Source organism: Medicago sativa, chromosome 1 (assembly GCF_051527215.1).
Source record: "Medicago sativa cultivar Bolivia chromosome 1, Bolivia_mono, whole genome shotgun sequence".
NCBI classification, from domain to species: domain Eukaryota; kingdom Viridiplantae; phylum Streptophyta; class Magnoliopsida; order Fabales; family Fabaceae; genus Medicago; species Medicago sativa.
The window spans coordinates 91,504,017-91,525,787 of record NC_140749.1 but is presented as its reverse complement, the minus strand read 5'-3'; the positions used below and the strand labels follow the sequence as shown (position 1 = coordinate 91,525,787).

Here is a 21,771-nt window from a genome sequence, read left to right as displayed (position 1 = left end):
TCGTCCTGTTCCTCCTTACGAGGAGGTTCTTGTTGAGCAGCAGTGGGTCAGACATCCTCCCGACCCATACCAGATCATCAGCAACATCAGAGCTAGAGTGGACAGTGCAATTGGGCATCTTGATGTGTTTGGTAATCCATGGGACAGTGCAATTGAGTGGACCATGCTGGAGCAGGTGCCGGCTCCGCGGAGGAGGAGTAGGAGTCCACGGGATGGACCAGCATGACTTGTGTAGTTTTTTTTTTGTTTGACATTTTGTTGGATTTGGGTGTAATCCTATTACACTTGCGCTTTTTAGCGTTTTTCCGTTATTTTATTCCGTTGTTTTATTCCGTTATTTTTCGTAATATAATTATGAGTTGCTCTTGATTGAATGTATTATTAAATGAATGATGAAAATTATGTTCTTGAGTGAATGTATGAAAGAAGGATTGAAAAAATAGGGAAAATAGAGGTTTCTGCCTCTTTTGGTTGTATGCACAGAATGTGTGTGAGTTAACTCACGCATGTGCTAATGGCTGCACAAGTTAACTCACGCATGTGCTAATGGCTGCGCAAGTTAACTCACGCAGTGTTTTACACTTGCGTTACTTAAGTAGCGCAGCGTATGTTAACTAACGCATACATTTACACTTGCATTAGTTAACATGCGCAAGGATATAATTGGAACGGCTGCAGGACGCGAGCAAAATGTGCAGGGTGAAGAGCAAAATTCAATCAATGTTGTCAATCGCATATCATAGAATAGCAGTTCGTTAAAATTATGTTATGTCACAATGCTATAGCACCGCATAGCTGCTATTTGACAATATTTATACCAAATTGCATATCATATGCTACGACAGGATAGCCGCCATTTGACAACACTGCTAAAAAGGTTGCAGAATAAAAGAAAACAAACATACAACAAAATAAAAACAATGATAGAAAATTATTATTATTTTAATAGATAACGATATTACAAGCTACAACAAAGGAAAGTATTGAGAAAAAAAATAGTCATCTAAATAAGAAGATAATAGTTGAGAATTCAGAATGGAATAAAAATAATGCCTACTGACAAGAACATTTGAGCAAAATTTGGTCAGAAAGAATTATTTAGTAAAAATTGATCAGACAACAATTTCAAATACATGGCATTTAAATTTCATCAGCACTCAACTTGGGAAAGCAAGTTCCTCAGCAGCATCCTCCTTCCCCCATCGACGAATTTTATCTCGCATGCTACTCATAAATTATTGTCAGTCCTTTTGTAACTATACTTTCAAGTTTGAACAATAGAAGCTTCCCTAATTTCCTGCTCTGTTAGTAGCTTCGTAGTATGAACATATTCAGAAACAGAATCACTGTTTACGGACTCCAAGCGAACGGGACTCACAGAAAACTCGGCTCCAACCGCCTTTATAGTTCTCTCTATAAATTCTGATCTTGGCATATGCTCCTTCATTCGACATATAAAATCCATGTGATCTCTTGTCTGCACCAAAGCAAACAAATGTAAGCATTGATCGATAAACAAATGAAGCAAGTAATCTTAACAGCCAATATTGAGTATAAGAGTATATTGAGTAATAACTCAATATAAAGTATATTGATGAATTAATAACTCTTATGTAGAGAAAAGAATTTTTTATTTTTTTAACAGCCAATATTATTATAAAGTAACCCAAATCCACTCAAGATGAGTCGGATGGGACATAAAAAACACCACCACCCCCACAAAAACGCAAGTAGGGGGCAAAGAAATATTGAAATATAAACTTACTAATCGATACTTGGGAGCCTTTGTTGGTAACTTGAGATAAGACATGTTCTTGGCTTCATAATCCCATAGAAAAGACGTGTGGTGTACCCACCGGTTCTTGGTTATAGATTGAGCATTTCCACCAAACTTTCGATCACCAAACGCGTAATCTTAGAACACAAAGGAAGAAAAAAAGAATTGGAACAAAAATTCATTATAAAATTTATGAAACAGATTGAATTTTAAACAGACTTTAAATGAACCATTGAACTAAACACAACTCTGCACTATTGTGTACATTTAACACAAAAAATTAATGGTCCTAGAAACATTGTAAAAAAGATCTTGATACGAGACTCAATCAATATACCATTTTCACGGAGATGGAAATCAGCAAGCCCTTCAAAAACTCTACCATACAATTGACCACTCCATGACATAATTGGACGGGGAAAGGGTTGAACATTTGGAACAGCGTCTTTATTGCATATCAGTGTAATAAAGATAGTGCCGTTGTCAACAATAACAGTTCCTCCCCCAGTAAACCTTCTGATGATAGGTATATGATCTCGCAACACAGACTTGACTTCAACAAGTTCTGAAAGTTTCCTATGTAAAATATTTCACATTGACATCAAATCCTACTTCCCATGTTCAGAGGGAGGGAATGAAAGAGGCATCACATAAATAAAGCAAATCAACAAGTGGCCTGTAGAATGTAACATACTAACATTCATTTGCTAGATAGATTTATTATCTTTCATACCTGGGAATGCAGCATTCCCAAAAGATTTTTTAAGACCTCTCCATGGTAGAGGTAAGAATAGTATGTTCCCATGATGTTGAAATTATTTTTACTAATAAAAACATGACACCACTACATTGACTTAGCTTCCACCCAAAAGTGATTTAAGGAAAATGACCAAGATAATTGGGACTTTAAGTTCAAAGAGCCAAACTTATTAGCTAAAGAATTTAAAAAAATAAATAAATAACACTCTCAAAAGTGTTCTAGGAAAGTCAAACAGTTGAGCATTTGGCAAAATAAACATGATTCCACAACCTCAGATCTCATCAGAGATTTATGCACCCATTTTCAAGTTTAATAAATAGCAATATGGTACAAAATCAACACTTCATTCTTTTCGGTTTTCACATGCGCACAAGATTCTTAGACTCCATGTAAGACATGATTGCAAAGTATATTATACGGCTATTTAATGGAATCATGCCAAGTAAATTGAAAGAAAAACAAGTGGCAAGGGAATACTAGTAAAAGAAAAACTGGATTGCGATTCTAAAGCAGAACAACATTGCAAAAAATTAAAAAGAAATACCACTAACATCTCTACCAATCAAACAAAAGCACCTCATTCTTTTTGGTTTTTAATTGTGCACCAGATTCTTAACCTCCATCTTAGACTTATTTCCATAGTAGGGTAGTCAAATATCAGACATGGCAGATTATGGTGGCGGATTTTTGGCTTTCCGCCATCGATAACACCGTTCCAAATTATAAATAAGAGGACTATTCCATGGAATCATGTCAAATAAATTGGAAGAAAAACAAGTGGCAAGGGGATACTAGTATAAGCAACTGTGAGACTATTTAATGGCAGGGTTGGTAGTCCCATCATTAACAAATTAATTATTTGAAATTTGTTCTAAGCTATCTAGCACAGACACTTAAGTTGAAGGTGTTTCCCAGTGCCTGACACACTCATGACACTTCCACGTTTTTTTTTTTAAGGGATGACACTTACGCATGTGGTGTGATTACATGCAATCACTTTCATTTTTCAAATTATAATTAGTGTATACATGTCAATGTTTCATAGATTCTAATTAATAAGCAAGTCAAACACTAGGGCATTCCCCAACCCACAAACTCCGCTCTCATTTTTGTGATTCATGCATCCATTTTTTAGTTTAATATACACTAATGTGGTACAAAATCAGGAAAAAGATTAGGCTATAGGATAAAAGTAAACACACTGTTATTTTCAGTTTTCTCAAGTACACACCAGATTCTTCTCCATGTATCACTTGTTTCCAAACTATAAAAGGTCTTGTTAACTTGTTCCCTAAGGGCACAAGATAAGAAACTAAATGTAGAAATTTATTCTTGGAAATTGTGCATTCATAATCTTAAAAGTTTAAAAACTTATATTTTCAATGCAACATATATTTTTTAATTCTATTTTTAGATCCTTATCTTGTGCCCTTAGGGCACAAGTTAGCATTTTCCAACTATAAATAAGAGGACTACTGCATGGAGTCATACCAAATGAATTGAATGAAAAACAAGTGATAAGGGAATATTACTGAAACAAAACTAGATTGTGATTCTAAAACAGAACAGTATTCCGAAGATATAAAAACATAGGGCTTATTTGGGTTGAGCTTATCCACTGCTATAAACATTTGTGAGACTGCTTGAGAGAGTTTATGAAAGCAACTTATGATATATCCATAAACTGTTTTCGGCAGCACGTTTATGTAAGCTCTCTAGGATAGCTTATGAAAACAACTTGACTTTATTTTATCTTTTCTTATAGAAATAGCTTATACATAAGTTAAATAAGTAGTTATAACGTACATACCTATCATATAAGTGCTTATCTGTAAGGTATACGCTATTCTCACAAGCTATCATAAAGAGCTAACAAAAATAAGCTGAAAACAACTTATATACATGTCATGAGATGTTTCCATAAGCTCTCCCAAACAGAAAATCTTACAAGTGTGTATATCAGTAAATAAACTTAAATAAGTTAATCAAAACAGTCCTACAAGTAAATTAAGCACTTATAGCATAAGGAAGTATCATATAAGTGCTTATCTATAAGCTATTTCAATAACATAAAATAAAGTAAATCCAAACTATTCTCATATAAGCTAAAAAGTAAAAACTGTTCTCAAATGTTATCCTAAAGAGGTTAAAGAAATAAACTGGAAACAGTTTATGGACATGTGTTTCCATAAGCTCTCTCAACAGTCTCAAGAGTGTTTAAGACGGTAGATAAGCTCAAACAAACTAATCCAAACAGGCTTATACGCACTTACATAATAAATGTTTATACTCTAAGCACTTAAATAAGTTGTTTATCCAAACAGATTCTAAAAAAAAACTGGATTGTGATTCTGAAGCAGAACAACAATAACAACAGCTAACTCTTAACTCACTAAATAGGGTCCACTAGCTAGCATAATCACTTATAAGACTATTCGAGAGAGCTTATGACATGCCCATATGCCATTTTCAACAGCTTATTTCCATGAGCTCTCTATGATATCTTAGAGAACAACTTATAGCTCATATGTAAACAGTTTGAATATATTTTAACTTTTGTTACAGAAGTAGCTTCTACATAGCCCTATTTGGATAAACAGCTTAATTAAGCACCAATAGCATAAGTACTTATCACATAAGTGTTTATCTATAAGCTATTCCGATAACAAAATAAAATAAATTCAAGTCGTTCTCATAGAAGCTATAAGTTGTTCTCGTAAGCTATCCGAAAAAAGTTACAGAAATAAGCTGAAAATAGTTGATATACATGTCAAGCTGTTTTGTAAACTCCCTCAAACAGTCTCATGGTAAACTCGTATAAGCTAATTCAAACAGGCTTATAAGCACATATATGATGAATGACTGAACTATAAGCACTTAATGAAGTTTTTATCCAAACAGAGACTAAAAATAAAACTAGATTGTGATTCTAAAGTAGAACAACAACAACAACAATCAATCAATCAAGTCTTGTCTCAACTAAATAGGATCCGCCCGCTACATGAATCAAACGACATCATAATATTGTATCATGTATAATTCTAAAACAGAACAACATTATGAAAGATTAAAAAGAAGTAGTCACTCACCCGGACAAACCCATAACAATGGCAGGAGAAGTGGTACCATCATTAATCAGACACCAATTATCGGAACTAGTTCGAAGCAAGCGTTCTTCTAGATGCAATTGCTCCAAAATAGACATCCCTTTTAACTGTACGAGTTTCATCGATGGAACAATTACTCCTTCTCTTGCTTTCCCCAACATGCTCATTTATTATGCACTGTGTTTTTCTTCTCTTCTGCAATTCAATCAAAAAATAAAAGATGATGAAGTTGATTATCAAAATACATTACTTTACTTATAAAAAAGTGCATAGATATTTTTATAAGCGATAGCCCAATGAAAGTGCTAAGAGGTGATGAAAAAACCTGGTTGTTGCAAATTATTCCATGAAATTAAGTCATATTTGGTAAATAATTCCACATGACAATGTTGATCAGGTCTGTTGCCACTTATGATAAACAAAGAGGTGCATCTACTAATTCAATATCCTATCCTCTCAGAATACCTTCACCATGCACTCCATTTATCACAAATTCTCAATTCATAATTTTTTTATACTGATTACTAGAACTACCTACTAGTACATTGCAACACTCAAAGTATATTTCTTTTTCTAACACGCAGATTGAAGCACATCAACAAACACATGAGAACAATTTTGGTATTACCAATTTATACTATGCAAAATCAGCATGTCAAATTGGGGAAAATGACTATTGTCTTCAACCCGTTATTAACAACAAAAAAGAAGGAAGGAGAATCGAATGGCTTACCTGCGAGGAGACGAGAGTCAGTAACAAGGCGAGAGGGTGTGTCTGCGTTGTGTCTCCGATCCCAGAAAGAAAGAAAAAAAAAGGGTCAATAATATTTCCCAGCTCACTTATGCTCACAAATTATAAATAGTTTTGTCCATTTCAAAAAAAAAAAAAAAAAAATTGTCCATTTCAAATTTAATTAATTTTGAGGAAATAGACAATTATCCCATAAAATTTGTTAAAAAAAAAAAATTTACCCCTTGAAATTGTAAAATCTTGCGATTACCCTTTTGAAATTCGAGAAATTGCAACAACAAAAAACATAATTGTTAACCTACAGTCAATTTGTCACTTATGTTAGTTTCATATGGCGGTCAACATAGTGAAATCGTTGACTGTCTATGTGGCATTGTCACGTGGTCTAACATGTCATGTCCTGTTACAGGGGGTAATTGCTTTTTTTTTTTTTATTATTATTATTATTATTATTATTATTTAAAAGAAAACAAAATATCTAAAAAATTTAGTATCTATGAGTGTACAAATACCATTTGAAGTTGACAAAAATCAAGCAAGTTGATCCCAGTGACAAACAATTTTTTTTGTGTATTAATGAATTTGGTGTAAGGGTTTGATCCTTATTAGTAACAACAAATTGGAGAAAAATGATATGGATTTTATTGAATATACTTAGAAGAATTACACAATTGAAAGGAAATGTTGTCTGTCACATGTTAGGGGTTGTCATGTGTTTGTTGTATTGGTGGTGTATTAGTTGCTGAGTTTTATTTATTCAGTTAGACAAAGGGTCGGGGTTAACTATACAAGGCTTGTTTCGCACAGGGACGGATCCTGGAATTTCAATTAGTGGGGTCAACGTCGTTTATAAAAAATATTTACGATAAAATATACAAATTAATAACCAATAAAGGTTGACATCATCATCAAAATATCATTAATTTTTTTTGGAGAGATTAAAAAATCATATTCCCTCCGTCCTATATTAAGTGACACGGTTGACTCTGTCACACATACCAATGAATATGTTTTACCTTTAATATCTTCAATTCTCTATTAGAAAAGATTATGAAAATTTAATATTTTTAAAATATTCATCGAGAAGAATCCAACGACATCTTATATGATATTATTTATCTTTGTATGTTAGTAGAAAAATATAGTCAAAATATGTTAGATCAATAATACACATTTTCAAATAAGTATCTATTACGGGACGGAGGGAGTATTATAGATTTAAGGCATCTAAATATAAAAGATTTATAGATGCACTCCCCGTTTTCGTATTTTGAAAGTGTTTTTTTTTTTTTTCATTTTCAATATTATCAATTTAAATATATCACTTTTTTAAGGATGGACCTAATTGTTGTGTCCGTGTATTTTTCACTTCATTAGCTTGTTGAGACTTTAATTTTGATCTTTTTTATTTTCTTTTCTATTTCTAGCTTGTTAATTAATTTTTTTTTGAAAGAAAACTAGCTTGTTAATTAATGTTACACTGATTAATTGGTTGGTTTTAATACATGTATGAGTGCATGAGTATAATAAAATTTGGAACTTCAATAACACAAATGCAGAGATAGAAATAAAAAGAACCCCATGATCTGGCAAAATACTGAAATTGTTAGGCCGGACGCCATGATTGGGGTTCGAACCCCGGCACCTCCACTTGTGTGTGTGAGTTTGTAATAGCTTTGTCATTTCGTCTATCTACCAACAAAAAAAAAAGAGGTTTCTCCTCTTTCAGTTTTAAAGCATAAAAAAACCACCTTCAAGAGTACTTCAAAGTTAGTTTGGTTGTAATCAGTGGATGATAAATAAACCAAGACACATAAGTTTATAATAGTTGTAGTGTGTTGTTGGTTGTAATTACTAGCCTTCAGTGTAGAGTTTTTTTTCCGAGAGGCAACTTCCCATCATCGTGGTCATCCACTTTTTGTTTATTCCAACGAGTGGTATTGTATTACAGTATAATATTGTATTCCAGTATAATATTAGTGTAATAGTTTCTCTTTAGTGGATTGAAAGAACTTGTGTGGGGTCAACTATTAATTTGATATGGGGTCAACATATAAAATAAAGGGTTATTGGTTAAAAAAAAATCTTAAGAAGTGGGGTCAACTGCCCCCAATTGCTATTACCTGCATCCGTGCCTGGTTTCGTAATATCTTTGTAAATATGGTATAACTAGACGAAGCTGAACTCAAAGAAGACGAACTAGAACTAGATGAAGCTTTGCATGGCATGCTGATATGCCGAGGTTTGTCCTTGAAATTCATAAGTGATAAATCTTAATGTACTTTGGACATTTAGATGCAACGGGATTCAGAACTACTGGACTTTATTTATATATAAGAATCATATATGAACTTGCATATAGCTTTCTCAATGAATTCCAATAAGGAAGAGATTACAAAGACTCTAATATTTTGTGAAGCTTATCAAACTACTGTTGTATATTTGAAGTAATTTCAAAAGTTATTATTATTATTATTATTATTATTATTATTTATTAAAACTATAAACGTGTTTTATGAGCTTACTGATGAACCTTACTTCCTATTTTGTCTCAAGCCAAACTACACGTTTTTATTAAGCCAAAATAGTTTTATTCAGCCAAAAATAGTTTGTTATTTACTTGCTATTAAATAGTCTTCATTCAATTACCCTTGAACAAGCATTGAGATATTATTCAGAGTTTTGGCATCGCAACTTTTTTGGTCAATTCCCACTTACCTAATTAATAGCTTCCACTTACATTTGAGTGAAAAAGAATCGTGCTTAATGTTTTCTCAGCATAATACCATTATAAAATCAAACTTTCATTACGTGAAAGAGAGTGTTACAAACCATTCTTCTAATTATTATTTTTCTACTTCTTCATAAAATACAAAGTGTTTGGGTCATCTGAGTTATTATTTCTCGTGTCCTGATAGCCTCGGTACGATTACCGCCGAGAGGAACCTGTTGTATTCTGGGGGAGTTGCGCAATTCTGCGGATAATTCCTTAGTCCAGTGACGCAGTCACGCCTCAGGTTTATTTCACGGTTTGTTATTTTGCAGGTTAATCACTTTCCAGTCATCCGCGAACAACAATCTAAGGAATTATGAATGGAGATGATTATAATGTATTTGACAATGGAAAGCAGGTCGTTGATTCTAGTGTTCTTATTGTTGCTTCACCTTATAACGGTGTGGTTTTTTATTTCTCTCTATCCTTTTACACATAAAAATGCGGAGGTTGCTGATCAAAGGAACCGTGTAAGTTTACTTAACAAATCTTGGTGTAATTGTACTGTATGTTAATGTTATAAGTTGACGTGGTATTGGTACTGTGAGATTATTAAGAATTCAAGTTTGACATGGATTGATTTTGTTTATTTAAAACGAAAGGTTTCTTGAGATAATAAGAAGATGAGTTATATGTTTTTCCTTTTGATAAAAGAGTCATATTGTGTTCTTTTAGACGTTGAAGAGTGAAGACATAATTATTATTTTTTTCTTTCAAAGATAGATAGATCCCTTTTAAACTGTTTTGTCCTTTTCCGTACGAGACTTGCATTGTTTATCAAAGCAAAATCTATCTTCAGTTTTCAATTTTGGTTAATGGCATTATGCATATATGTTTCTCACTTTTACGGAGATGCAATTATGTTTTGTATTGCTTGCAAATTCGATGGCTGGATTATAATTATTTTTTTTTGCGAGAGATACATGTGATGGGGTGCAAGAATCAGGATCAACAATGCAAAACTGACGAAGATGCTACGTGATTCTTCGAAACAGGTTCCTTTTGTTTGTTTTAAGTTGTTAAATAGTTCTTAGTGTCATGTTGTTACTATTACGAATTGCTTGGTAGAAATGAATATGGACTTTTGTGTGGATTTTAAATCTGTTTTCTACCATCAAATTGCACTCTTGATTTCTTAAACTATTATTTTGATCAAAATACGTTTGAGAGAAGTTACCTTGGAATAAACAGATAGATATATTATTAGATGTGGATTACTTTCTATGTCATCTTTTAATAAACTTTATAGTGAAATATTACGTTAAACTTGGTTCTCATGAATATATGATTTTTATAGTGGGAGAATTCCTTTTTAACAATTTTTGTGTGTGTATATATGAGAACTATAATTTGAGGAATTTTGCTTTGTTGTAAAATATGAGAGTTCCTTGCATTTTATGAATTGCATTGATATAAGGCATTCTTGAAAAACTTATGATGAGTATATGATTGTGATAGATTTTTACGATTTAAACTGGGTATTCTACTGTGCTTATTGGAAATTGGTGTTTGTTTAAAAATTCTTATAAATTGGAATGAACTGAACATTAACATATTTAAATGACAACAATGATGAACTTGATTTATCTTGTTTTTATTATCCTTTTATGAGAAGGATGTGGCAAAGTTCTATACTAAATATGATGATTTCTATGTAGTTTTTAAATATGATGTACAAATGAGATTTTGTAATGATGCTATTTGAATTAATCATGAGTTATTTGTGAGATACCACAAAAATTATGTTTATTAAAATTTGTTTATATGAAAATATATATATTTACGGGAATTTGTTTTCTCCATTGTTAGAGTGTTGTCACTAATCATTCAAGTTAATTTGTTCAATAAATTTACACATTGCATTGTATTAATCCAATGTGGGGGTTTGTTGTTTAAACATTTTCTAAGTAGACTTGGATAGTAACTTTATCTTTAGATTTAGTTTTTCCTTTTGTGGAGACGTTGTCACTTGGATTTATCTAAGTAGACTTGATAAACCATATTAGGGAAATTGATTTGACAGCACATGTGATATTATTTAGAGAGGATAAACCATTGTATTCAAATAATACAATGATGATAATTGAGTTTTAACCAATAAAATAAATAGATTTATTTTATTGATGAATATGTTGTTGCTTACTTTGTATAAGCAAATTTGTATAAATTTATTGTGAAAACCGAGTTTATTTTTATAGACTCGACGAAATATGAGATTAATTGACTTAGAGACGTCTTAGTCAATATTTGTGAATTTAACGAATTCATAGACAAAAACCCCGGGAAGAAAGAGAAGGAAATAAGACTACGCCATTCGAAAACGACAAGTGATGGGAACCCAACCTTTATGATTGGAGATCCCATGAAAAAGGTTCAATGGGAAAAACAAGTCACTTGTTAGTTATGTTAGCACTAAAATAGTTGTCTTTTTCCTATAGTGTTATGCAAATGAGAAGTGCTAATTAAATTTTAAAATTTGAGGGTTAGGCATTAATGCCTTTAATGATTACCATAAGCCTTTAGGGTGGTGTGTGGTTGTAGCATGCACTAGATGGAATCACCAATATATGTGTCAAGTGGGACCGCTTGCATGAGACCGTGGCGGGTCTCTAGAGCACTCATGAAAACCAGACACGCGCATGGCCTAAATGCGCAACACAGCGATTACACGAGAATTGTGGGGGTGTAATGTGATTATGAGACCTCTAGCATACATGATAGCTTGCTAAACCATTTCACTGTGTGTTAAACCTCATTAGTCTAGGACGGGTTTCATAGCTTGCTACACCGTTCCGATGCATTACACTCAAGGTTGACTCAGGCAATATAGTTTAATTTAAAACTTTTGAAATATGTGGGGGATTGTTGTATATTTGAAGTTATTTCAAAAGTAGTTGTTGTTGTTGTTCTTATTATTATTACTAGTATATTTACCCGGCGTTGCCCGGGTTAGACATATAATTTTGTATACTCGTAAATTTATAGATGCACAGACAAATATAATTAACTGGATTTAGTAAAATTATTAACATATATATAATAAAATTAATATTTTTTAAGTATCTGGACTTGCAAAAATCTGTACCCATTATTATATTAGTAAAATTATACAATTGTCATATTACTTGAATAAATATCTTCTCGTCATGAAATAAAATATAATTGTATTGTCTAATTAATGATTTTTGTTTGATTAGTAATTTCTTGTCAAGTGAAAGTGTGTGGTATAATATTTTTGTCTTAAAAAATAGAAGGAATAAGTCTAAGATGTGTCAATTCAGTTGTAAAAGTCTGACTTTGTAACTTCAAGAGATGTTGTCCAAATCTCACATGAAACGGTTGTAAAATGATCATTAGAATCACACTTATTAAAAAAAATTACGAATAAATTCTACATAATTTCAATTTTTTTTAATAATGCATTTTTTTGTATAAAAAAATTGTTTAGAACGTTGATATTTTCAAATATTTGTAAATATCTTAATATCCACTAATACTCGCTTGGCGGATATTCATGCAAATGTGAAAATAACATAAATATCATTTTTATCAAATAAAGAGAGATAACTACTACGTATACCCGTGGACATCCATTATCATCTCCGGTAACAGTATAGTAACAACAACGATAAAATAATCATAATAATAATTATATTAAAAAATAATAATAAACTAACACTTCCATTAAAAAAAATAATCTCAAAGTATAAAGAGAAAAAACTTGTTCCGAGTCCAAAAATAATACAAACCTTAATTGATTCAAAAATGATAAATATTTATTTTATATTCAAAATAACTGCAACAAAATTTTGTTAATATATAAGAAAATAAACATCTAAGAAGAACAAATGAAAGAAACATTGATAAATTTAGCTTTTTCAGTTGTTGTTTGACAAATGAAAATGTTCAACATCGTATCTTTTTTGCTTATATACCACAAAGCATAGTAAAACAAAATGAAAACGTACTAAAAAATAAATGAGTATCTTTCACTCTTTATTCTCAGAAGAAAAATGAAACATCCATACAACAAATAAAGAATAATAAGATGAAAAAAATAACATAAGAATAATTATACTGAAAGGAAAATAGTCAAAGATAAATACTATAAAGTAAGAAAAATCCCTAATAAATAGAATGACAAAGAGTGTTGGGGAAAAAGAAAGCAAGATAAAAAAAAATAGTATTTTGTTTATGGATAAAATAATAACATATATCACATCATGAATAAAACACATAAAAAGTGTGAGAATAATATAATTGGTTAGTTTCCATGGAAAAAATATAAGCGGTTAGATATTTATAGAGAAAATATAGGTGGTTGTTCCATAGAAATATAAGAATTTAACGAAATAAATGATGTTAAAATAAAATTAGAAAATAAAAAAAAACAAATAAAATATTTGGACGATAAAATCAAAGTAGATGTGGATTATTTGTTGAGAACTTGAGATGTCTATGCTAGATAGAGAAATAAGTTTAGTAAACAAAAATATAAAAGTTAATATGAAAGTAAACGTGCACATGAACAACTGTCAAAAACTCATAGGAAGGTATTTCTATTGCATCAAATAGACCCAGTGTGAGATAATAGTATATGAAATAAAGAAAGTTTGAGTTTCGGTTTCTGCTCATAATATGTGATTTTGGTGATTAACAAAATCTCATTTATTTATAGTTAAAAAAAAAAAAACAAACCGAAGCCTTTTTCTCCTCAATGAAAAAACTAATTGAATAATATGGTGCTAAAAGATTATATAATAACTAATTGAAACTTCTTTTCCTAAAAAAAAAAAGAAGAAGAAAAAAGGAAGATTTAATGGATAATATTGAAAGTATTATATATAGTTTGTTGAGATATTTTGGCTACATAAAATATTAGAAATTAAATATAAAATTTAATAAAATATTTAGTGGATAAGATCAAAAGTTTGTTGAGATATTTGTGTCAAATAAAATATAAAAAATAAAAAAAATATTGAGAATAAACGTGGAAGTGACAGATGGCATAAAAAACCTTACTTTATATATATACTATTGATTGATTGATTGATTGATGTGTAGTTTGTTGAGATAAAAAATACTGAGTGCAAAAGATCAAAAGTTTGTCGAGATATTTATGTTAAATAAAATATAAAAAATAATAAAAATATTGAGAATGAATGTGCAAGTGACATGTGGCATAAAAAACCTTACTTTATATATATACTATTGATTGATTGATTGATGTGTAGTTTGTTGAGATAAAAAATACTGAGTGCAAAAGATCAAAAGTTTGTTGAGATATTTATGTTAAATAAAATAGAAAAAATAATAAAAATATTGAGAATGAATGTGGAAGTGACATGTGGCATAAAAAACCTTACTTTATATATATACTATTGATTGATTGATTGATTGATGTGTAGTTTGTTGAGATAAAAAATACTAAGTGCATAAGATCAAAAGTTTGTTGAGATATTTATGTTAAATAAAATAGAAAAAATAATAAAAATATTGAGAATGAATGTGGAAGTGACATGTGGCATAAAAAACCTTACTTTATATATATACTATTGATTGATTGATTGATGTGCAGTTTGTTGAGATAAAAAATACTGAGTGCATAAGATCAAAAGTTTGTTGAGATATTTATGTTAAATAAAATAGAAAAAATAATAAAAATATTGAGAATGAATGTGGAAGTGACACGTGGCATAAAAAACCTTACTTTATATATATACTATTGATTGATTGATTGATGTGTAGTTTGTTGAGATAAAAAATACTGAGTGCAAAAGATCAAAAGTTTGTTGAGATATTTATGTTAAATAAAATAGAAAAAATAATAAAAATATTGAGAATGAATGTGGAAGTGACATGTGGCATAAAAAACCTTACTTTATATATATACTATTGATTATTATTATTATTATTATTATTATTATTATTATTATTATTATTATTATTATTATTATTATTATTATTATTATTATTATTATTATTATTATTATTATTATTATTATTTATTAAAACTATAAGCGTGTTTTATGAGCTTACTGATGAACCTTACTTCCTATTTTGTCTCAAGCCAAACTACACGTTTTTATTAAGCCAAAATAGTTTTATTCAGCCAAAAATAGTTTGTTATTTACTTGCTATTGAATAGCATTCATTCAATTACCCTTGAGCAAGCATTGAGATATTATTCAGAGTTTTGGCATCTTTTTAGCAACTGTTTTGGTCAATTCCCACTTACCTAATTAATAGCTTCCACTTACATTTGAGTGAAAAAGAATCGTGCTTAATGTTTTCTCAGCATAATACCATTATTATTTCTCGTGTCCTGATAGCCTCGGTACGATTACCGCCGAGAGGAACCTGTTGTATTCTGGGGGAGTTGCGCAATTCTGCGGATAATTCCTTAGTCCAGTGACGCAATCACGCCTCAGGTTTATTTCACGGTTTGTTATTTTGCAGGTTAATCACTTTCCAGTCATCCGCGAACAACAACTACTACTAGATTTTCGTTATATGTTGATGATTAATTATCGTAAGCACAATATTTATGGACATAGGAGTCATGACATTGTTACATGTGATCATTTAAATTCTAAGTTGATAAATTCGCATGGGCCTCATTCTTCACTAATAATCCCGCCATTAATTAATTTGCAATTATCTTCTCAAAATAAAGGTGGAGTTATCATTACAAGCTCTTTTAGTTTTCCCAACACATAGAGATTAGTGGCCAGATAAAAAAGAAACAAAAAATGATGCAAAATTTGAGAAAGAATCGTGTGACATTGAATACTTAATTATAAAGGAATCATCAATAATATGCTACAAACAACAAAATGCAAAGGCTATGACACCCAAGAAAGCAACAATGTAAAGAGCTCTAAAACATTATGCTCATAAACTAAGCCAATCATAACTTCACATATCCAAAGTACATCTCTCCTAATCCAAAGAACCTCACTTTGTTTTCCCTTTGCTTTAATAATCATTTGTTATCTTCTCCAGCGAGCTTGTCATGAATCACCCTATGCCTTACTTTCCTTAACATAAAAACCCAACTCATCCCAATACTCACTTTCATCCACATCCACTCATTCCACTTTGTCCCTCACTTCAATTCAATTCAATGGGTCTCAAATTCATCTTCTTCATCTTGTTATGGACTTCTCCATTAGCACATTCTCGAAACATACCCCACAATGCCAAAACCACAATGCTCGATGTTGTTGCTTCAATTCAAAAAACATATCAAGTTCTCAACTTCAGCCAAAACTTTAAACAACAGCAACAACAACAAAAGAGTTCATTTACTTCATCAACATCAACACTCTCTTTGCAACTTCATTCACGTGCATCCCTTTCTTCACATGCTGATTACAAGTCACTAACATTATCCCGACTCGACCGCGACTCAGCCCGAGTCAAATCCATAACAACTAAGTTAAATCAAAACTTCAACACAGAGAAACTTTCTGGACCCATTATCTCCGGAACAAGTCAAGGTAGCGGCGAGTATTTCTCCAGAATCGGAATCGGTGAGCCACCGAGTCAAGCATACATGGTTCTCGACACTGGAAGCGACATAAGCTGGGTACAATGCGCACCCTGCGCCGATTGCTACCGCCAAGCCGATCCCATTTTCGAGCCAACTGCATCAGCTTCCTACACGCAGCTCTCTTGTGAAGCCGCTCAATGCAAATATCTTGACCAATCTCAGTGTCGCAATGGTAACTGTCTCTATCAAGTCTCCTACGGCGATGGCTCGTACACGTTAGGAGACTTTGTTACCGAGACAGTTACCATCGGCGTTAATAAGGTTAAGAATGTAGCGCTAGGGTGTGGTCATAACAACGAAGGCTTGTTCGTTGGTGCAGCTGGCTTAATCGGCTTAGGCGGTGGTCCACTTTCTTTTCCGGCACAGCTCAATTCGACGTCGTTTTCGTATTGCTTAGTGGACCGTGATTCTGACTTGGTTTCAACGTTAGAGTTTGATTCACCGTTTTCTCGTGACGCCGTTACCGCGCCGTTACGGCGTAATCCGCAATTGGACACGTATTACTATGTGGGACTGGTAGGGATAAGCGTCGGCGGCGAGTTGCTTGCAATACCGGAGACGAGTTTTGAGGTGGATTCCGCCGGGAATGGAGGGATTATTGTGGATTCCGGCACGGCGGTGACACGGTTGCAGAGCGATGTTTATAATGTGGTTCGTGATGCGTTTGTTAAGGGGACAAAGGATTTGCCCGCGACGGATGACGTGTCGTTGTTTGATACGTGTTATGATTTGTCGTCGAAGACAAGCGTGGAAGTTCCGACGGTGGCGTTTCATTTCGGAGAAGGGAAAGTTTTGGTGCTTCCGGCGAAGAATTACCTGGTACCGGTTGATTCGGTAGGGACTTTCTGTTTTGCGTTTGCTCCAACGATGTCTTCTTTGTCGATTATCGGGAATATTCAACAGCAAGGGACACGTGTCAGTTTTGACCTTGCAAATTCATTAGTTGGATTTTCCCCTAACAGTTGCTAATTAATTGCTTTAGATTACATTACAATGTAACCGTTACATAGGATACTTGTTTATTAGTAATTATGCCTTTTCACGTGTTAGTGTAATGAAATGGGGGGTCCATTTGAACAAGGTTGCAATGTTGGCAGCAGGACCAGCTGAATGGATCCCTAACCCTTTAGTAACATAGCATTGCATGTGAACAAGGGTGTGGTAGTAAATTAAGTGGCTCTTTGTTTGGGGGGTTATCATTGTCATTGTAGTCCCTCTCTGACTGTTATATTCTTTTAACATGTGTTGATCTTGTTATTTACTACTCCAAAGTTAATTTGGGTCTCTTTGGTAACACCCAAAAAAGAGCTTATAGCTTATAGCTGATAGCTCATAACCTCGTCCGACAAAAAACAACTCCAAAATTTATAGTTACAAACAAGCATTAGAATCATCTGGAACGAGGTTTTATGGGGTCTACTGATGTAAAACTTTGGTGCCCGACACAATTCGATTAAAACCTAAAAATAACATATGTAATTGTATCTTAAGGCTTATAGTTATTGTACTTAAAGGATTTGTCTGTCTCCTATGAACAAGTTTCCATGATACACAAGATTCTTCTCGGTATGAATATGAAGTTCTTCATGAGAAAAATGAAAATTGAATAAAAAATGAAGACAAATTTATTTTTCTAGTTCTAAAAAAGGGGTCTCGCTATTTTGAGTAGTTGTCATGTAAATAGAGTAAAAAATGAGTGGTTAGAGGAAAGGTGCGTTTGTTTCAGCTTTAAAAAAAAATAGATTTTGTGTCAAAAGAATCTAGAGATATTTTTTTAGAGATTTTTAAAAAAATCTGAAGTTATTTGCGTTTGTCTACTATCCATAAAAATCCATTTTTTTAAAAAAAAAAGAGTTCTAACATGCACATGTGTTATCTCCTTGTTGTTGAAAAAAATAGATTTTGAGAAAAGTTAATCCTAATAGCTTTTCATTTTAGGGTCAAAATAGATTTTTTTGATAAAATGATTTTTCTAAAAATCATAAACAAACACTTAAAAATGAAAAAAGTGATTTTTTTAAGGAAAAAATAGATTTTTTTTGGAAAAAATCTGAAACAAACGGGCCTCGGTCAAAGATATGATGTGGTCAAAATAATTGGACCACGTCAAACATTAAAAAAAAAAAACTTAATTGCATGTTTGATCACTTATGTTTATTTTAGGTTTTAAGTTGATCTCTTATGTTTTAAAAGTTTCAAGTTGGTCTTTTACGTTTTAAAGGTTTCAAGTAGGTCTCAAACGTTACTCACGTTAAAATAAGTCAGTTTCTTCCGCGATATGATATTGAGTTTAATAAAACAAAAAAAATGTTTTAAAACTAATTTTCTAAATAAGTTAAATTCCATCACCCATATTGTCAACCGAATCTTTAAACGATTGAGTGACGGAGGGACCAACTTATTCCAATGTGCGTAACGTTTTGAACCAACTTGAAACTTTTAAAACATAAGGGATCAACTTAAAAAATTTAAAACATAAGGGACCAACATAAAACCTAAGATGAACTTAGGGGTTTATAAAGAAATGCATCTTGAGATTGAAGTTTATAAAGAAATGCATCTTGTGATTGAAGTTTATAAAGAAATGTTAATGATTGATTATGTTTATGGTTGAAAAATTGGTTTTTTTTTTTATTGTTTTGCAATGAACAAATTAGTAGTAACCACTTCTTTGATTTAGGCATTTGGTTTTATTTTTGTGCCTGTTTGTGATGGCGGGAAAAAGTAATAGTAATTTTTGGAGGTGGAACGAAATGAAAGGAAAGTAGGAAACAAACTAAGGGATGCATGCGAGGGAAAGAAGCCTTAAAACCTTTATTTATTTGTTGAGGGAAGCTATTATTTGTTACAATTAAAAAAAATGATTTGGATCTATCAAGTTAACGTTAACAACAACAATAATAACAATAATAATAGAGAAATGATATTTGTACAACCATTTTCTAACAATTTTTTGACAACTTTATCTCTCATACTCACATTATCTTCTTATTCTCTCTCTTCATTTTTCTCTCTATTATTTTTGACCAATCAAAAGAGAGAAAACCAAAGCTGTCATGAAAGTTGTACCAAAGAGTTGTACAAATATCACTACTCATAATAATAATACTAGAGTTTAATAGGGTTAAGATCATCTCCATTTGTAATTTGTTCCATTTGTTGCAATTTAGAGAGAGATAGACACAAAAAAAAAGTGGTGGGTCCTATCACTAAGTGGATCCCACCATCATTTTTTTTTTGTGTCTATCCAAATTGCAACAAATGGAACAAATTACAAATGAAGAGGATCTTTAGCCGTTTAATAGTTGTACACCATTATTGGGGAATGAATTGTCTCATGTTAAGTTTTTCTCCGGTTTTCTCCTGTGCAATCTCAACCTTTCATTTTTTTTAAAGACAGATCGAGGGCTACAGTAAAGCCAATTAAATCAGATTTTGTCTCTTTCCTTTCACGTATCTCCTTCTTCACAAACCATTTTTCTGCTTAGTTCCCTACACAGGTTCACAGCGGTGTCTTCTTCCTTCTCTGTTTTCCCTTTTCCTTCCTTCTCCCATTCTTTATGTAAATTTTATGATATTGTTTGAGATGGCTTTTCATTCATTATTATTCAAATTAACCAAATTTCAAATCAACAAAAAGAAATCAATTAATCAGATTAATCAAAAAAAGGGAAGCCAAATTAATCAGATTAATAACATTATTCTTTTTCTTACTGTTTATCATTTTGATTACCGTTTATCATTTTTTGGAAAGAGATCTGATTACACTGCATATCAATTAATCAGATTAATCACAGCTGCGATTAGCGATGGTGTGGAGATCAGAGTTACAGAGTTTTAGGGATGCATTTTGTGAACAAGTACGATTGAGATGAATTTGTGAGCAAAAAAGGGAAAACCTGAGGAGATAGCCAAAACGGCATGGAATAGAGAAAACAACATCTCATTTATGTTACTTTCCTTAAAAAAAAAATCTCATTTATGTGTTCTATTTCTATCCATTGATTTGTCATTTAAATAAATGAAGGGCTGAGATCAATTCACAGGAGGAAACCGGAGAGAAAATGCACCGGAGACAATCCGTTCCCCCATTATTGTAGTGTTATTTTACACATTTATTCAATGATGTGCAATTACAGTAATTAATGATGAGTTTAATGGTGGTGGATTGACAGTCCAAAACAATTTTGCACAACCAATTAAAACATTTCAAACTGCCACGTAAATTAAAAACATTAATTGACGTTGCGATTCTAAATGTTTTGATTGATTGCATGTGCAAAATTGTTTTGGACCGTCAATCCTTCACCATTAAACTCGATTGAGATAGGATTTGTAAACACATTTCCATACCCCCTCCGGTCACATTTATAAGCAAAAAAACATTTTTTCAGATACATTGAATAATCAATGTATCCAGTCACATTTATACAATAATTATTCAATAACTTAAAAAACTGATTTTTCCTTATAAATGCGGCTGAAGAGAGTATTATATTCACACAAAATATAAACAAAGTGAACATCCCAAAGAAGGTAGGACAAAATAGTTTGGAATGAAACAATACAGTTTAAATGAGCTGTGTGTATGTAGTGACAGACCAACCTTAGCCCTTAGGTACGGTTTAAAAGATGAGAAATTTTTTCTTAGTCACAAACACAAGAAAAAAAAGTTTAGGTACATACATATAAATGAAATAAATCTCATTAATTAAAGAAAAAATAATTAAATGATATGATTAAATTCTTTTTCATTTATTTTTCTCTACTTGTGTGAGCGTGCCCAAACTTTTTTATTTGTATCTGTGTTTAAGGCTTTAAGCAAGTCTTTCTCTTAAAACATACTATTGTTAAGAGTAATGATATTTTGACATCCATCTGATGACAACTTTGTTGACAACCTTGTTTTTCTCACTTCTTATTGGTCAAAAACAATGGAGAGAGAAAAAGGAAGAGAGAGGATAAAAACATCATGTGAGTATGAGAGAGAAAGTTGTCCAAAAGTTGTCAAAAAATGGTTGTCAAAATATCATTTCTCTATTGTTAAT

At 31.8% G+C, this 21,771-nt stretch overlaps 2 protein-coding genes across 3 annotated transcripts; one reads left to right on the top strand and one right to left on the bottom strand.

Moving 5' to 3' along the window:
* Window positions 1-912: 912 nt before the first annotated feature.
* On the bottom strand, window positions 913-6,513 carry LOC146959110 (uncharacterized). Of its 2 annotated transcripts, none has more exons than XM_085740642.1 (5): window positions 6,378-6,513; window positions 5,627-5,839; window positions 2,115-2,353; window positions 1,766-1,914; window positions 913-1,477 (listed from the first exon to the last, which is right to left on the bottom strand). In XM_085740642.1, the coding sequence occupies exons 2-5, from the start codon at window positions 5,809-5,811 to the stop codon at window positions 1,265-1,267; spliced, it is 786 nt and encodes a 261-aa protein (XP_085596768.1). In that variant the 5' UTR covers window positions 5,812-5,839; window positions 6,378-6,513; the 3' UTR covers window positions 913-1,264. The 2 variants fall into 2 exon arrangements, with proteins under 2 accessions (XP_085596768.1, XP_085596769.1); XM_085740643.1 differs by having other exon boundaries at window positions 2,115-2,342; window positions 6,378-6,501.
* A 9,403-nt stretch (window positions 6,514-15,916) lies between these two features.
* Window positions 15,917-17,987, top strand: LOC146959109 (Eukaryotic aspartyl protease family protein). The gene has a single exon (XM_085740632.1). The coding sequence runs from the start codon at window positions 16,295-16,297 to the stop codon at window positions 17,690-17,692; it is 1,398 nt and encodes a 465-aa protein (XP_085596758.1). The 5' UTR covers window positions 15,917-16,294; the 3' UTR covers window positions 17,693-17,987.
* The last annotated feature ends 3,784 nt before the right edge of the window (window positions 17,988-21,771 follow it).

Coding starts and splice junctions, on each gene's coding strand:
- LOC146959110 (XM_085740642.1), bottom strand. CDS start 5,811: ATGAGCATGTTGGGGAAAGCAAGAGAAGGAGTAATTGTTCCATCGATG. Junction 2,354..5,626: donor ATTGTTATGGGTTTGTCCGG/GTGAGTGACTAC, acceptor TATTTTACATAG/GAAACTTTCAGAACTTGTTG. Junction 1,915..2,114: donor TTTCCATCTCCGTGAAAATG/GTATATTGATTG, acceptor TTGTGTTCTAAG/ATTACGCGTTTGGTGATCGA.
- LOC146959109 (XM_085740632.1), top strand. CDS start 16,295: ATGGGTCTCAAATTCATCTTCTTCATCTTGTTATGGACTTCTCCATTA.